General features: G+C 53.4%; 1 protein-coding gene across 13 annotated transcripts in view; it reads right to left on the bottom strand.

Moving 5' to 3' along the window:
- The window catches only part of SHROOM2 (shroom family member 2), a 168501-nt gene that overhangs the window by 36412 nt on the left and 115211 nt on the right, over positions 1-16878 (bottom strand). For all 13 annotated transcript variants that reach the window (XM_068532936.1, XM_068532943.1, XM_068532946.1 and 10 more), the window contains 2 exons: positions 11117-13364; positions 9613-9710 (listed from right to left, as the gene is read on the bottom strand). In XM_068532936.1, the coding sequence (XP_068389037.1) occupies positions 9613-9710; positions 11117-13364 (2346 nt within the window). The remainder of the gene's footprint in view (positions 1-9612; positions 9711-11116; positions 13365-16878) is intronic.

The following is a 16878-nucleotide window of genomic DNA, read 5'->3' as shown; positions in this document are numbered from 1 at the left end:
AGCCTCAACCCTTCCCCAAGTCACTTCACCTGCACTGAGCTCTTATAGTCCAAGGACGCCAACACTCCAAGTCAGAGTATCACCAAGGAGCCCGTGCTTACAGCATCCTTCGCTCCCCCACACGCTCGTGCTGTGAACGGGCCACAGCGAAGTTAACCAAGCCAGAGAGGCCAGTAAAATGAAGATGGCGAGAGAAATGGACATCATGTTGCAGAGAATCACGCAAGAAGCCTCTCTGGAAACATCCAGATGGTCGACCACGCAGGCCTCACCTCCCCGTCCAGGAAGCACACTCACTGAAGACCAATCTCTTACGTCCCTTGGCCAAATCCCAGGGCTGGCAAACCTTCTCTGTCTGGTTTTATGGGAGTACGGCCACACCCATCTCTTTATGGACTGTCCCCGGCTGCCCCCGGGCTACAAGGGCAGAGATGTCAGCACAGCAGGAACACTGAGCTCCTTAAAGCCAAAAGTACTTACCATCCGATCCTTTGCGAAGTCTGAGCTAGAGCCGCAACTCTCAGGCTTGAGTAAGGCGCGGCCTCGTTTTAAATTTTAAAAACTTTTCTTCTTGGGGATTCTCAGCACAGACCAGATTTTAAAAATTGAGATGAGGTTCGCATACCCTAAAATTCACCCTTTGGAAGCGTATGATTTAGTAGCTTTCAGTAAATTCACAGAGTGGTGCATCCATCACCACTATCTAATTCCAAAGCGTTTCCCTCACCGGCAAAGAACTCCACACCCGCTGGCAGTGACTGCCATTCGCGCGGGCCTTCATTCCTGTCAGCCACCCATCCCCCTTCTGTCTCTACGGATCTACCTGTTCTGGGCAGCATACACGCACAGAATCACGCAACGCGTGGCTTTTTATTATATTGTTAAATGTGTCTAAATATATTTTCCTTATTTTTATAGCTCAGACTATAAAACACACAACAGATTTGCAAGTGACGTGGGAAAAGAACTATAAAGCCAACGTGACTTTAATGGCTTTGCCGGGAATGAACCCTTCCTCTCGTGGCTCCGGACACCGCACTTCTCGTGGGTTCAGCTACCCTGGGTCCCCAGATGCCACGAAAGGACTCATCACTCATCTCCAGACAGACAGGACCCGGAGCTCTGCTGGCACGGCACCCTGATGACTTGTCCCTCGTCTCGGTGGGAGAGCTGGGTTCACGTGTGAGCCTGGACTCATTCTCTCCTCCCTGCAGGGGACAGCAACCTCATTACCTCTGACAGTGGGGCTCCCCCCACACACAAGGCACGACCGTGCACACCATCTAGAATATCCTGGTGAGAATGTTAAGATTCACACGGAAATAAAGACACAAAAGATTCAACTCGAAAGGAGAACAGGCACGTGTTCCAGGAACCCATGTGCTCCAAGTGCTACCTCTGAGAAAACCTCAAGTCCGTGCACTTTGCCGGCTAGCGCCCTCTCACTGCCCGCGCCACTGTCTTCCTCCTTCACCTCCCGTCCTGACTCCAGCTGCTGGTGGAGGTGGCGCGACGTCCGCAGTGCCAGGGGCAAGCAGGTGGCTGCCTGGGGGGCCGAGGGGATCCACCCACTCCTCGGTTTCGCGCACGTTCCACGTCCACTCGGAAATATTTTAATGCATCTTACGCTGCTTAAGAGGCAAATCACAGAACCATTCTTTTTTATTTTCAATGTGTGGACCTTCAGAAAGTTTATGAGAAAACTGATTTCTGGGACTAGCTGCAGGCGTCTCACCACCACTTAACACACCGAGTACGAGGAAATCAACTCTGACAGCCAAGGGTCCACCTCACCTCTGACTGATGGCAGCCGCGTATAAGATGCGCTCTAACTCTAGAGAGGGCGTCACTTCAAACTGAACCTTAAAAATAAACCCACTTCACTGGGACTTCCCTGGTGGCACAGTGGTTAAGAACCCACCTGCCGATGCAGGTGACACGGGTTCGAGCCCTGGTCCGGGAAGATCCCACATGCCGCGGAGCAACTAAGCCTGTGCGCCACAACTACGGAGCCTGCGCTCTACAGCCCGTGAGCCACAACTACTGAGCCTGCATGCCACAACTACTGAAGCCCACATACCTAGAGCCCGTGCTCCACAACAAAGAGTAGCCCCCGCTCTCTGCAACTAGAGAAAGCCTGCACGCAGCAACAAAGACCCACGCAGCCAAAAATAAAATTATAAAATTTTTAAAAAAGGAAAATGCGAAGTGGAAAGGGGGGGAGGGGGGGAAGAAAAAAAATAAACCCACTTTAGGAGTGACCACTCAAGGGGTACAAGGTCTCCTTTTGGGGTGATGAAAATCTTCTGGAACTAGACGGTGGTGATGGATGCCTAATGCTCTGAATGCACTAAGTGTTACTAAATCATATACACTCAAATGGTTAACTTTACATTATGTGGATCCCACCACAATTATAAAATAAATAAAATCTTTTCAGCCCCATTTCAAAAAAAGCATAAGTTACTTATTTTTTATTTTATGTTTTAAAACTTTTATTTTATGTTGGAGTCTAGTTGAATAACAATGTTGCATTAGTTTCAGGTGTACAGCCAAGTGATTAAGTTATACATAGACACGTATCTACTCCTTTTCCAAATTGTGTTCCCATTTAGGTTGTTACATAATATTGAGCAGAGTTCCCTGTTTTACACAGTAGGCCCTTGCTGGTTATCCATTTTAAATACAGCAGCATAAGTTCCTTCGAGTAACTTAAAAATTAAAGCAAGTCATTTACAGGAACCTCACAAACAGCAGCCAACATGACCCAACATACAGACACCTACAAAGCCTGTGAGTCCCAAGGGATGGAGGTCAAACTGGACAGATGTCCGGTCCTCGAAGCCATCTCGTCAGGGAGCCTGACCTCGGTGGGCCCGAGACTCACTGCCCACTGGTCTTCTCCAGACAATGATTTCAGAGTTCTAATACAAAATGCCAACACAGACAGGAAGGAACACAGGAGAAACCTGCTGCAGTTAAGCTGCCTCGTCCTTGCCCAAGAGAGAAAAACCTGCGTCTGGTGCCTGGTCTCCGAAGTTCCCGAACACTGCTCAAGAAGGCCTGGGGAGAGGCAGGTGTGAGAAGGATACGTGGACTCAACCACGACCCTCCCAGTCATCAGGGATGCCCTCGATCATCTCTGTGAAGCAAGTTTTCATCCTAACGCGGCTTTGCCACGTGCACTTCTGCAACGAAGCTCGATCTCGTTACCAGCCTGCAAGAATGCTACGGTGCCTCTCACAGGCCGTACCTTCCGCAGGGGAGGAACCACAAGTCGGTGTTCACAGTTCACGGATGAGACGTGCTCATGTTCCCAACACGGATTCACCACACAGCCTGGATTAAGACGTGTGACTTCACCCATTAACGGTATGAAAGTCGACTACATGAGGATTAAGTAGGGTGCCACACTCGGTCCCATTAGAAGAAACAGGAATCAGAGACCTGGTCCTTGACAATTCGGTTCTTTTGCTCAGGCTTAGTTGCCCCGCGGCACGTGGGATCTTAGTTCCCCGACCAGGGATCAAACCTGCGTCCCCTGCGTTGGGAGGTGGATTCTTAACCACTGGACCACCAGGGAAGTCCCGACAATTCGGTTCTTGAGCCAAGAGGAAAGCACTTTAATGAGACAATGAACCAGAAGAGTCTAGAAGAACTGAAAGGCAGCAAAGATCGTCTCAAAAGCAGTCAGAGGAGACGTTGCCGACACCTCTGCCACCGTGAAGAGCATTAACTACGTAAGGCGTGTTTAAACCCACATGGCCGCCTCCCAGGCCATCCCAGCCCTGACATGGTACGCTGACTTAAAACACGGCGTCGAGCAAGGAAGCACGGGTGGAAGGATCAAAAGCAGATGACGAGTGTCGGTGTGTTCTTGTGGGTTTCTGGAGAAAGGCAAAACCACCAAAGCGTACCTGTACGTGCAAGTTCGACCAAGGGCAACTGACAAGGGTTTGAGCTTTTTTTTTTTTTTTTTTTTGGCTGCATTGGGTCTTCGTTGCTACGCACAGGCTTTCTCTAGTTTTGGCGAGCAGGGTCTACTCTACGTTGCGGTGCGCGGGCTTCTCAATGCAGTGGCTTCTCTTGTTGCAGAGCATAACTCCAGGTGCGCGGGCTTCAGCAGTTGCGGCACGCGGGCTCAGTAGTTGTGACTCGAGGGCTCTAGAGCAAGGGCTCGGTAGTTGCGGCGTGTGGGCTCTAGGGCGCAGGGCTTCAGTAGTTGTGGCGCACGGGCTCAGTAGTTGTGGCGCACGGGCTCAGTAGTTGTGGCTCGCCAGCTTAGTAGCTCTGCGGCATGTGGGATCTTCCCAGACCAGGGATCAAACCCGTGTCCCCTGCCTTGGCAGGTAGATTCTTAACCACTGCACCACCAGGGAAGTCCCAAGGGTTTGAGCTTTGAAGACAGGAGTCAACTGAGAAGAAAGGAGACCAGAGGATAGAAGAGCAGAGGGTCCTGTCAAACAGCTGTGGAAGTCTCTCCATCCAAGAAGAGGGGCCGTGGACTCTTGGCTTTTCCCTCCCCCACCCCCGCCCCCAACAAAGGACTCGCGTGCAGCCACCGGGGCAATCAGCCACCGGGGCAACCAGCCACCGGGGCAACCGGCCGACGTGTGTCAGAACCCTCGCATGCAGCCACCGGGGCAACCGGCCGACGTGTGTCAGAACCCTCGCATGCAGCCACCGGGGCAACCAGCCACCGGGGCAACCGGCCGACGTGTGTCAGAACCCTCACGTGCAGCCACCAGGGCAATCGGCCACCGGGGCAACCAGCCGACGTGTGTCAGAACCCTCGCATGCAGCCACCGGGGCAACCGGCCGACGTGTGTCAGAACCCTCGCATGCAGCCACCAGGGCAATCAGCCACCAGGGCAATCAGCCACCGGGGCAACCGGCCGACGTGTGTCAGAACCCTCGCATGCAGCCACCAGGGCAATCAGCCACCGGGGCAATCAGCCACCGGGGCAATCGGCCGACGTGAGTCAGAACCCTCTCAGAGGGCAGAAGCTGCCTTCACAAGTGGGGTCTGTGGAGGACCGCTTCCCCGCCGCGTCCGGAACTCGGATGCCTGGGTCCCGTCTCCACTGCTGTCCCTCAGCGCCGCAGTGGTTAACATTTCGGCACGGTCTCTGCCCACACCTCACTGCTCCGTGGACCTGGCTCCCTGGCCTCACTTTCTGCTCCGGGGCCCCAAGCCCTGGAACCCTTAAACCACTGCCTAACAACGCGTCCTTCAGAATAACGTCAAGTCACGAGACCAAACCAGCACGTAAACAAATCTGTGCCTTGTCCTGACTCTGCTTTTCCTGAAGCCACACGGGTATAAACACAAGGGGAAACTGTAGTTACCAACCGAGACGTAAAAACACACCACTGGAGCCCGGGCCCAGGGTCTTCCGACAGCCGCTGCTCTTCATCTCTGGGAGGACGGAGGTTTGTGTCTGAGCAAGGGCCCTGGGCACGGGAGACAGTGCACTGCCCGAAAGGAAGCTGTGCCGATGCCAGGCTCCACCCCAGAAAACTTCCGAGCTTGAGTTTCACCTTGTGATCATGCCAGCGTGGGCTTCCTAATTACCCAGCACAGCAGTTCGGAATGGAAAGCTTCAACTGCCCCTTAGCTAACTGAAGGCCCAGGAGAAGTAAACGTCTTCCCTAAAGCAACAAATGAGGGGTGCAGCTCGGATGGGCAACGCTCTCTCTCACTCTGAAACCAACTCGCAAGCAGCCTGTGGAGTAAATGGAAATCAGTCTTGGCATCAAGCTCTGTACCGCAAATCACCTCTCGGGGCAAACGTACAGGAAGGTGACCCTCAGGTGGGCTTAGCTTGTTGATGAATTTCACGTGAAATTAAAGAGCTTGGTTTCATACAGACTCTACCTTCCGGCTCTTAGTGGGATTTAGGATTTATTCTTATTCTCCCCCCGCCCCTCCTCTCCCATCTGTCCCAACAAAATACAAGCGTGCAGGTCAGAGCCAGCCCGCTGGCAGCAGCTCCTATGGGGGCAGAAATGGCCGGGAGGAGGCCGGGGAACGGGAACCTGCCAGCGGCCACAGCTGCCTGGGCTCTTCTCCTACAAGACCTGTCTGCAGAACCCCCAGACGCAGTCCTCTAGAAGACTCTCACGTGTGAGGAGCACGAACCCAATGTGGTAAAACTTAGCTTTCTTTCAAGGCTTAAAACATGACACTGGCCAGCAAGTCCGCGTACCAAATTTGAGATGTGGATGACTTCCCTCTGACGGGCAAGGAAAGCCCGCTTCACGTACTGTCATGTACGCTAAAATCGTCAACGCAATTTCAGCAGGCAGGTCGTGCCAACATGGAAGCACTATTCCCCACGGTCCAGAAGGAGCACAGAGCCCCACCTCCACTCTGCCCAGGGTCTGCCAGGGGCGCTACCGGCCGTCCAGGCAGGGAGAGAGCAGCCAGCGAGGGGGCAGCTCCATGAGAAGCGGCAGAGGGGGCACCGGAACCCCTGGTCCCCACACGCCGTTTAGAGTGCGCTGGGCGTCCGCTCAGAAGGTCACTCTTAGAAAGGGAATTAGCCACCAGAAGGTATGTGCAACTCCACGCCGGCAACAGCCCTCCAAAGAGGCTTCCCTGTTTCCCCTCTTCACCAGCTGCTCGTTAGGATGGCAGCTCCTTTATTTGAAATGCTAGGACATCAGGTGTGACCTTGTCTGGACAACGATGAAACAACACTTCCTGAGAGAGCGGACGCAGCAGACAGAACTGGTTAAAGGCATTAGAGAGAAGCAGAGACATTCCTCCTAGTATTATGAGCTAACTCCGCTCCCCCCTTCATACCTTGAAGTCCTAACCCCCCAGGACTTCAGAAGGTGATGGAATGAAGCTCCTTCAGGAGGTGATTAAGGCAAAATGAGGGCATGGGGGTGGACCATAATCCAATCTGGCTGGTGTCCTTCTAAGATGAGATCAGGACAGAGACACACACGGAGAGAAGCCCAGGTGAGGACACAGGGAGAAGGCGGCCGCCTGCAAGACACCGAGAGAGGCCCTGGGAGAAACCAACCCTGCCAACACCTGGAGCTTAGACTCGGGCCTCCGGAGCTGTGAGAAAATAAATGTCTGTTGCTGATGCCGCCCAGACCCTGGCAGTTTGTTATGGCAGCCCAAGGAAACTGCTACACCGAGCTTCCAAGGTCCCCGCGACACTGGGGCAGGGAGCAGACTGCCGTTAGTCAGGACACCTGAGCTTGGAGATCTGGTGCAAAGCCTCCAAAAACAGTGGGCGCTGGCTCTGGAAACATGATGGGTGAGAAGGCCGCTCACATGAGAACACAGTTGGAGGCAAGCAAACACTGCGAGATCTTCTCCCGAGGGCCTGGGTCCTGCTCAAACACCACCTGTCCTGCCCATAAGCCCCAGGCAGAAGTCGCCTCACCCTCGTCCCTCCGAGATTGGGAACCATCCCGTAACTTTCCACAGAGATGGTAGTTACACGTCACCGCTTCAGTGCCGAGTGTTGGTGTCTCTCCTTCCCTCCTCCACTGGGAGGCCCTTTGGGGCAGAACCTTTGTCCTACTTTATCTAGAACACAGAATCCTGAACCTCACAAAAATGTTCTCAATTCAATTGTTCTCTTGATGCTCTTCTGGCATCCCACAACAAAAGCCAGTGTTCATTATCACGTTCCAGTTAACAGATCAGCAATTCGATTTCTTTACACAGATATGTTACATTAATTTATGTAAAACACCGGGCATCTTTAAATCTCTGCATTATAGATTTGGTTTTGGTGAGCAAAGGACAGTCCCTTGTCTGCATTTTCATTTCTTTTGTTCTCCAATTTAATGTTTCAAGGGCACTCTTTCTCGCTGATACTTCAGAAGATAAACATTTTCTCAAAAAAACGCCTCTTCGACATCCCTAATCTAGGATTTCACTGAGTCTCACCACTCTTTAAAAGCACACATAATGACTCTGAAAATTGCTGGGTTTGTAGCTCAAAACCAGAAAGCTTCTGGAACTCGTTCCTTCAGAGTGGTTACGCAGCCTGCCAGAAGACACAGCTGTGAAGCGGGCAGCATGTGGTCCCTCCCGTTCCTCTTGACCCTTTCGCTGCTGACAATACCGTTACAACACACACACACACACACACACACACACACACACACACACACACACACACACACCCGTATGTACATTACAAGCCATTTGTTATGACTCTCCACAGCAGGAGAGCTGAACTCCAGCCAGCACATGCATGTCTCTCTGCAGGGTAAATGCCCGAGGCCTCCGTGCAGGAGCGAAGCCCGAGCCCGAGCCCGAACCTCGCCGCACTGCGCCGCACTGCACGGCACTGCAGCACGGCACTGCACGGCACTGCAGGGCACTGCAGCACGGCACTGCACGGCACTGCAGCACGGCACGCACTCTCATGACTGCAGCAGGGCCCGGAAGTGGCTTTGATGAAGATGACAGCTGGCACTTGGCCGTGACCTGCTCGCAATCCAAAGCCATAAAGCTCTAACTGTGCCGCTCAGACACAGCTCAACTCTGTACGTGTATCATTCACGGACCTTCCTCTCTCAGCCAGGGGTTTCTGGTCTTGGCCGTGCAGGCTGGTAAGCAACTGCCACCACATCCTACATACGCACACACAGACCACCACGCCTGCTCCCTCAGAGCCACCGACACTCTTGTTCAGGGCTAGCAGCACTCAGCTTGCAGCCAAATGAAATAAAACCCCGTTATGTAAGGCTCTCAAAAGCAAGCATTTAAATTGGTCATCTCTGGGACAGAATCTTCAATTTTGAGGTTGGTGTTTAATTTGAGTAGCACGCCAACTCCCAGAGATCCTCAAGGAACAGAAAAATATGCACTCAGCGACCCTACTGTGTACAAATTTGCTTCCATTCTTCCATCAGCCCTTTTAAAATAAGGTCACACCCCAGTTCCTGCAGTGACCTACACTCCCCTCTCCTACCCTCCTCACGGATGAGGGTCCAGAGGACAGTATGTATTTCACCTAAATTCCACCCTCACTGCAGTGACACTGGACACACTTGAGAATCAGGGCACATGACAGTGTAATACTGCTGCCATTCCGTTCTTTCAGATGCTCTGATCCCCTCTTGGGGGGCCAACCGACTTGATTTCTATTTTAAAGCTCAAAATTAAGTCATTAAATAAGGCCAATTGAGAAAGGCTTGCCCTAGTCCTTTGACTAACAATCCTTCCAGACAATGTGGATTTCCAGACCCAGCAACCCAGCTGCACCCTTGACGTTAAAGCATCCCTTCAGTTGGCCGTTCTGGATAAAGCACGTCATTCAAGCCCACTACCCTGGGTTTCTCGTTCTGTGAACATAAAGAACTTTACTGTACGGAAAACAGCAGCTGTTTTAAGAACCAAAGATGCCACGATGGCGTTCAGAGGGCCCCCGCCCTGGGGATGCTTCTCCTGCCGGCAGTGGTGTAGGGCTGAGGGCTTGGTCCTGGGGACGCTGGAAATTGAACCCGCTTAGTGGTCACTTCAGGTCTGGCGGAAACCAGACACCCAAGCACTCTTAACCTAGCACTCACCCACCATAATGCAGCCCACCCCAAGACGCCTTCTTAGTAACCCCAAGTCCAAGAGTCTCCTACCTTGGGGTGGGGCATCCCTCCTCGGCCTGGACTGAGGAAGAGAGTTCTCTGCGCTCACCGGGGTCCTCTGTTTGCCGTCGCGCTTCCACAGACGCTTCCTGCCAAGGGTGGCACAACGAGACACCCGGTCATCAAGCTGCCGCCTCCGAGACCTCTGTGATCACGAACCCTTCATTGTGGGTTCGCCCTGTGAGCCCGCACCACGAAGGCAGTGACACCGCCTGCCGTCAGCCAGCCACGGGACCCACGAGCCCGGCTCTCCAGAGCGTCTCATCGAAATGACTCAACAAGACCGTGCGTCCCCTCTGGCTCTGGGCAGGAAGCGGAACTCCTACGTGAGGGTCATAAACCTGTGTGACACACTGGCCCCAAAACCCTAATCAAATCAAACCCAGCTGGTCACGGCTCCCTGCAGCGAAACCTCAAGCCCCGGGACCTGGAGTCTGGGAGCCTTGTTTCTTGACCGAGCAAGCATGGAATTCTCAGAGGTCACACTGCACGGGGCATGGGCACACGGTCGCGGTGTTTGCAGGCCTTTCTGCACCAGGGGGCCACACAGAAACCTGCACCTCTCTTCACATGCGGACGTTCATTATTGTGTAACAAACCGATGACTGGTTCTTCTTAAAAGAACCTCGATCTGATGCTGCAGGAAATCTTTTCTTTGAAACGTACAAATGCAGATGGAAGGGGGAGAAAAAGCAGAGAGAGTGGGAGAGGAAGACTGACTATGGACTTTGAAGTATGGATACATATATGTAGCTTTTTAGAAAGCTTCCCATCACTTTTCACCATCAAAACTCCTACTTTAAAAAAAAGTGAAATAGTCTAACGCTCTGCATTTTCAATTACATTTGCCCCAGAACAATCTTTAAAAATATTTGACCAAAAAAAAGGACTAAGAAGAATACTAATAGCATCAAGTGACATCAATGTTTGAAAACTATCTCTCATGTGTTGTCTTAAGCCTTGCTATAAAGCACCCCTTGTAATTTCAGAGGAGAGCTTGCCATTTTCTATCATTTCCCCCAATTTCTTCCCTTTGTATTAAGGGCAAGCTAATCAAAGGGAAAGACCGCTTCAGCGAGAGCTGACGATGAGGCTGGGAACTCGAGATGTGCGTGAAAACAGGGCACTCGCAACCGTCACGAGTGTATCGACTGTGTCGCCAGGTGCCGACACTAGAAAAGCTGGTGCACGTAAACGCTCAGACAGCTGGACACAAGTCACAGGAGCTGATACTAGAAACGCTGGTGCACGGAAACGCTCAGACAGCTGGACACAAGTCACAGGAGCTGATACTAGAAAAGCTGGTGCACGGAAACGCTCAGACAGCTGGACGCAAGTCACAGGAGCTGATACTAGAAACGCTGGTGCACGGAAACGCTCAGACAGCTGGACGCAAGTCACAACGGCAATGGGCCATGATATTCCGGGGCTGTCCTATACGTGCCTTAAGATGGGACTGGGGTGGCTCTGTCCTGCTTCCCCGCAGGACGCTTACCTGCTTGTAGAGGTCGGTCGAGGGCGACGACCGGGACCTTCCGTGGATGTACCGCGGCCTCTCGTGTTGGTCCAGACCCACATCCAGGATGTCGTCTGCCGAGTGGTACCTCCCAGAACTCCTGGCTTCCGGGGCTTTCCTCTGTTCCCTCCACGAGGCTTGATACTCCGCAAAGGTTCCCAGCCTCTGAGGCGGGTCTGATCTCCCCACCTTTCCCTCCTTTCCGGGGCCCGCTGTCCAAGGCCTCTCTGGCTTCTCCTTGGGGAACCCACAGGGTGCCGGCCTCAGCCCCGGCCGCTGGCCTACGGGCTTGCTGGTTTCCTCAAAAAACTTCCACCTGTCGGCAAAGGTGCGCGCGGCCTCGTCGGGAGGTGCGGGGCGCTGGCGCGGGCGGTCATCCCCCGCGAGCCCCACCGCGTTCATCTTCTCGGGCTCGGAGTAGGACTTCAGTTTCTGCTCAGCCGTGAAGCGCCTCCGGCCCGCGATGCGCGGGGCGTGCAGCGCGCCGCCGGCGCTCGAGGGCAGCCTGGCCGGGGCCGCCTCCCAGACGCGAGGGAGGGTGTCGGGGTCCGACGGGCTGGGCTCCAGGTCGCGGCGCCTAAACGACGTGGCCCTCAGGACGCGGGCCTGCGCCTCCTTCAGGTGGTCCTTGTAGGTGCTGGAGAAGGCGGCTTCCGGGGCGCCCCCTGCCGGCTGCACCCCCCAGCCGCGCGCCTCGGCCCCGGCCTCCTCCTCCTCCTCCTCCGCGGCGCCGGCCAGGGTTGCCGTGCTCCGGCTCTTCTGCAGCCTGGCTCGCCGCAGCTGGATCTCGTTCCTCAGGGTGGTGGCGAAGCGGTCGCTCCTCCGCAAGGGTTTGCCCGCCGGGGCCTCGGGCGGCGGCCTCTCCGGGGCGCCCTCGTGGCCGGCCTCGGGCCGGCGCGCCCCTTCCTGGGTCAGCGAGTGCAGCATGGGCGTGCGCAGGGGGCAGATCTCGCCGCCCCCGTGGGCCCACGCGAAGCCGCCCGCGCCCCTCCTCACACTGGCTGTTTCCACGAGGCCGGCCCCGGGCGGTTCCTCGGCGCCCTCGCAGTGGCCCCCGGCCTCCCTGTCCGCCGGCGCCACCCTGCCCCTTGGCCGGGCGCCCGGGGGCCCCTCGAGCCGGGGCGGGTGGCAGCGGGGCTGCGCGGCCGGGGCGCCCCCCTGCGGGCCGCGTCTGGAGGTCACGCAGTAGTAGCGGCTCTGGGCGCCGCAGTCCCCCTTCCGGTCGCCAGCGCTGGGCCGCCCCGCCGGAGCGGGGCTGTCACCCGGGAAGCGCTCGGCAGGCGGCTGCTCCCTGAGCCACGTGGCGGCACCGGGCCCCTCGAGAAAGAAGGAGCTCTCGTCGCTGGAATGGCGCGGGTGCTGGCACGCGGGCGGAGGCTGCGGGCAGCGCACGTCCGTGCTGGACCGGGAGGCCTGGAGCCGGCCGGGGGCCCCCGGGAGGGCCCTGGCCCCGCCGTCGCCGGGCGGGCCCCCGCAGTCCAGCGGCACAGCCGGCGCACAGCCCGAGCTCCCGGCCCTCCTCCCGTCGCCCAGGCGCGCTGGTCTCTGCGGCTGACCGGCCACTTCCGGTCTCCAGTCGCTGTGGGACTGAGCGCAGGTCAGGCCCGGAGGGCACTGCGTGGTGGCCGCCTCTGAGAACAGAGGGCCCTGGGTCTTCTCGTGGCTCTTGGTGGCAGCAAAGCTGTCGCTGCGGAGAGGGGGAGGGGGCGGAGGAGGGGACGAAGAGGCCTTTTTCTTATCGGGAACATACCAGACTGGCCCAAAACTGGACCTCCCGGAAGCAGCTAGCTTGGGCTCAGGACTGTCCTCGGGCCTGGGGCTCCTGCTGCTGTCACAGGGGACCCTGGGGGGGACGCACCCGAGCCTCTCGTCCACACACTGAGGGTCGCCGGCAGCCAGGCCCTGCCGGTCGCTGCCTCCGGCCGAGGCCTCCCAAAGGCCCACTTTGTAGAGAATGTTCTCGGCAGAGGACGCATCCGCCTTGGGCAGGGTGTGGTCGGGCGTGCTGGAGCTGGTGGAGAAGGAGCCGTAAGCGGAGTCGCGCGTGTTCGGGCCGCCCAGGTGGTCGATGCTGCTGTTGGACCTGGCGGCCGAGAGGCGCCCGGAGGGGGAGGACCGGGCAGGCTGGCCCAGGCTGTCCACGCTCCCCAGGGAGCTGAAGTGCTCAGAGGTGCGCTGCAGATTTGTCTGCTCCCACACGCCGCTCGACAGGTCCTGGGAGGAGGAGCTAGGAAACGAGAACCACAGGCAACAGGGTGCTTTAGAGTCTGCAAGTTGCAGCAAAGGGCAAGACGAGACAATGCAGGTAGGAGCGGCTGGCCCTGGGCAGAGAGCAGCCACTCTTCCTGGAGTGAGATCCCTGGGTGCGGCGCATCTAAGTTCTCCCGGTTTCAAAGAGCAGCTTTCCGAGGGCAGGCTGAAAGGACCGAGTCCTACCCACGGGATGCCTGCCCCCAAACAGAAAACCTTCCACGCTGCAGTACATCTCTCAGCTCTACACCCACAGGCTGGACCAAGTCCAGAGCAGGCAGCAGCAGGCAAAGCCCCTGTGAACACCTTTATCCTCAACCACGGGTTAAGTATCGCAGATAGCAAACCGCAGCCCATGAGCTGAGAATGGCTTTTAGATTTTTTTAATGGGGGCGGAGCGGGGCACGGAATCAAAAGAGTACTTCCTGATGCGTGAAAAGGATATGAAATTCAGATTTCAGTGCTCATAACTAGAGTTTGACGGGAACTCGGTCACGGCTGTGTGCTTTGCTCCCAAGGGCAGAGCTGAGCAGCTGCCACGGACACTGGCCCCCCAGCCTGAGACATCAATCCTATCTGGCCCCTTGCAAGATGATTTTGTGGACCCCAGTTGAGTGCAGGAAATGATTCATACTATGGACTGCTAACACAAAGAAAGCCATCAAAAGACAATGATCTTCAACTTAGAAAGGCAAGTTCAGAGATAACATGACTTTTCCAAACCCAGATATTAAATCACAGGCATACCTCATTTTGAAATGAGGTATGCCTGTGATTTAATGAAAGCTCAGATGATGATTAGCATTTTTTAGCAATAAAGTATCTTAAGACTAACGTATGTACTTTTTTATAGACATAGTGCTACTGCACACTTAAAGCTCTCAATAATGAAACTATTTATCCAGGCATGTTAAGTGCTCTCATTAAAGCTCAACAAAGCTGGAACACTCACGCTTCAGGAAAAAAACTGGCTGCTTGAGGTTCGAGGAGAACCAGGATGAGAAAGAGAAACTGTGACCCGGGCAAGGACACAAAAGTGTGAGCTAGCTAAGGCATATGAGGGAGGCAATGACCATTCCACGCCACGTCTTCAGAGGACAGACCAGGTACCCTTCGCAGAAACGGGGCATGCTCTTCTCTGTCCTCCCACCAGTATTCCTGAGTGGGTTTTCCCAGGAGATCCCAAGTCCAAGCAGATACAAACAAAGCTAAGCACTTCTTCCACAGGGCATATGTGTTTCTTTAATCAAGAAACCGCCAAATGCGCTTAATGAAATATTAAGGCCCACTTTTTACTTAAGTTTTACCACACGGATGAGAATCTGGTTTTTCAAAAATACCCTGGACTTCAACTATTATAATCTCTTACGGCTTGAAACAGGTAATACTGTATTTAAGACCTATTTCCTTCACAGCAGACCAGTATTTACTAACAGCCAAAACCTGATTTTGAAATGGTTATGTTAGCTCCAAACACACACACATACAGACGCACACAGTCATGCATACCACAAATAGGCGCACACGCAGAGATACACACACATACCCAGATACATACACACACACAGAGGTACACACACACACACTCACACATGCACCTGTGTACCCACCCCACAGCCACACTACTGCTGTTACCATCCTCCTTCTAACAGACCAGTGAGGACACTGGCCACTAACCTCAGGCGACTGGTCAGCTCCATGTGACCAGGAGGAGTATCTCCAAGCCAACACCCCCATGGTGTGGTCCCATGTTTGCCTTGCATTAGCCCCTCTGACCCCAAAATGTGGGCTCCAGAGAAGCCAGGTTGAGCAGCGCCCCCCTTCCACCAGCTCACCATTCTAACGTCCTCTGTCTCACAGTCACCAAGAAACCACCAGGCCTGGCACACAGGCTGTGAAGCCCCCTGGTTTCCCCTGTACCTCCACACAGCAACCTGGGGGCTGGGGAGAGAGTGCTGGTGTTTAACAGAATTTCCTGGGGAGCTTTGGCCAAAATGCCTGCCCAGCAATAAGTAATGTGGTGGCTGTGGACACATGGGTGACGTGGACAGCCATCCCACTCGGCTGGCCCAAAGGGATTCAGCCAGAAAGGGAAGTCTCCAGGCTCCTGATTTACCAGCTGGAGAACATAAATGAGGAAGCACACTTGCTTGTCCTTTCTCGTGGTGTTTTATTTTTTGCTTTCAAGCATTATACACCTGCCTACTCAGTGAAAAAATTTAGAGTCCTACCAGTAATGGTGTGTCCACGGCCTTTTCTCATCAGAAAAAGAACATCATTCTGAGGTCAAGAAAGACGCTATTTAAAACACAACAATCCAAAATCTATGGGACACAGCAAAAGCAGTTCTAAGAGGGATGTTTAGAGCAATACAAGCTTACCTCAGGAAACAAACAAACAAACAACTCAAACAACCTAACCTTATATCTAAAGGAACTAGAAAAAGAACAAACAAAGCCCAAAGTTAGTAGCAGAAAAGAAATCATGAAGATTGGAGCAGAAATAAATGAAATACAGACTAAAAAACCATTAACAAAGATCAATAAAACTAAAAGCTGATTCTTCGAAAAGGTAAACAAAATTGATAAATCTTTAGCCAGACGCATCAAGAAAAAAAGAGGGCCCCAAATCAATAAAATCAGAAATGAAAAAAGTTATAACTGATACCACAAAAACACAACCTAGAAGAAATGGACAAATTTCTAGGAAAGTACAATCTCCCAAGAACCAACCAGAAAGTAGAAAATACGAACAAACCAATTACCAGTAATGAAACTCAATCTAAAATAAATAAATAAATAACTCTCAACAAACAAAAGTCCAGGACCAGATGGCTTCATCTGGTGAACTAATGCCTTTCCTTCTCAAACTATTCTAAAAATTGCGAAGGAAGGAATGCTCTGAACTCATTCTACAGGGCCGGCATCACCCTGATACAAAAACCAGACAGAGATATCACAGAAAAATAAAATTACAGGTTAGTACCACTGATGCACATAGATGAAAAGTCCTCAACAAAATATCAGCAAACTGAATCCAAAAAATATATTAAAAGGATCATACACCAGGATCAAGTGGAATTTATCCCAGGGATGCAAGGATGGTTCCATATCTACAAATCAACCAATATGATACATCACATTAACAAATTGAAGGATGAAAACCATATGATCATCTCAAGAGATGCAGAAAAAGGTTTTGACAAAACTCAGCATCCATTATGATAACAACTCTCAACAAAGTGGGTATAGAGGGGACGCACCTCAACATAATAAAGTCCATCTATGACAAACCCACAGCTAACATCATACGCAACAGTGAAAAGCTGAAAGCATTTCCTCTAAGATCAGGACCAAGACAAGGATGTCCACTCTCACCACTCTTATTCAACATACTTTTTGCAAGTCTTAGCCACAGCAATCAAAGAAAAAGCAATAAAAGGAATCCAAACTGGAAAGGAAGAGGTCAAACTGTCACTGCTTGCAGATGAC

The sequence above is a fragment of the Eschrichtius robustus genome, chromosome X, assembly GCF_028021215.1.
Source record: "Eschrichtius robustus isolate mEscRob2 chromosome X, mEscRob2.pri, whole genome shotgun sequence".
Classification (NCBI taxonomy): Eukaryota; Metazoa; Chordata; class Mammalia; order Artiodactyla; family Eschrichtiidae; genus Eschrichtius; species Eschrichtius robustus.
This window is presented reverse-complemented; position numbering and strand designations above follow the sequence as displayed.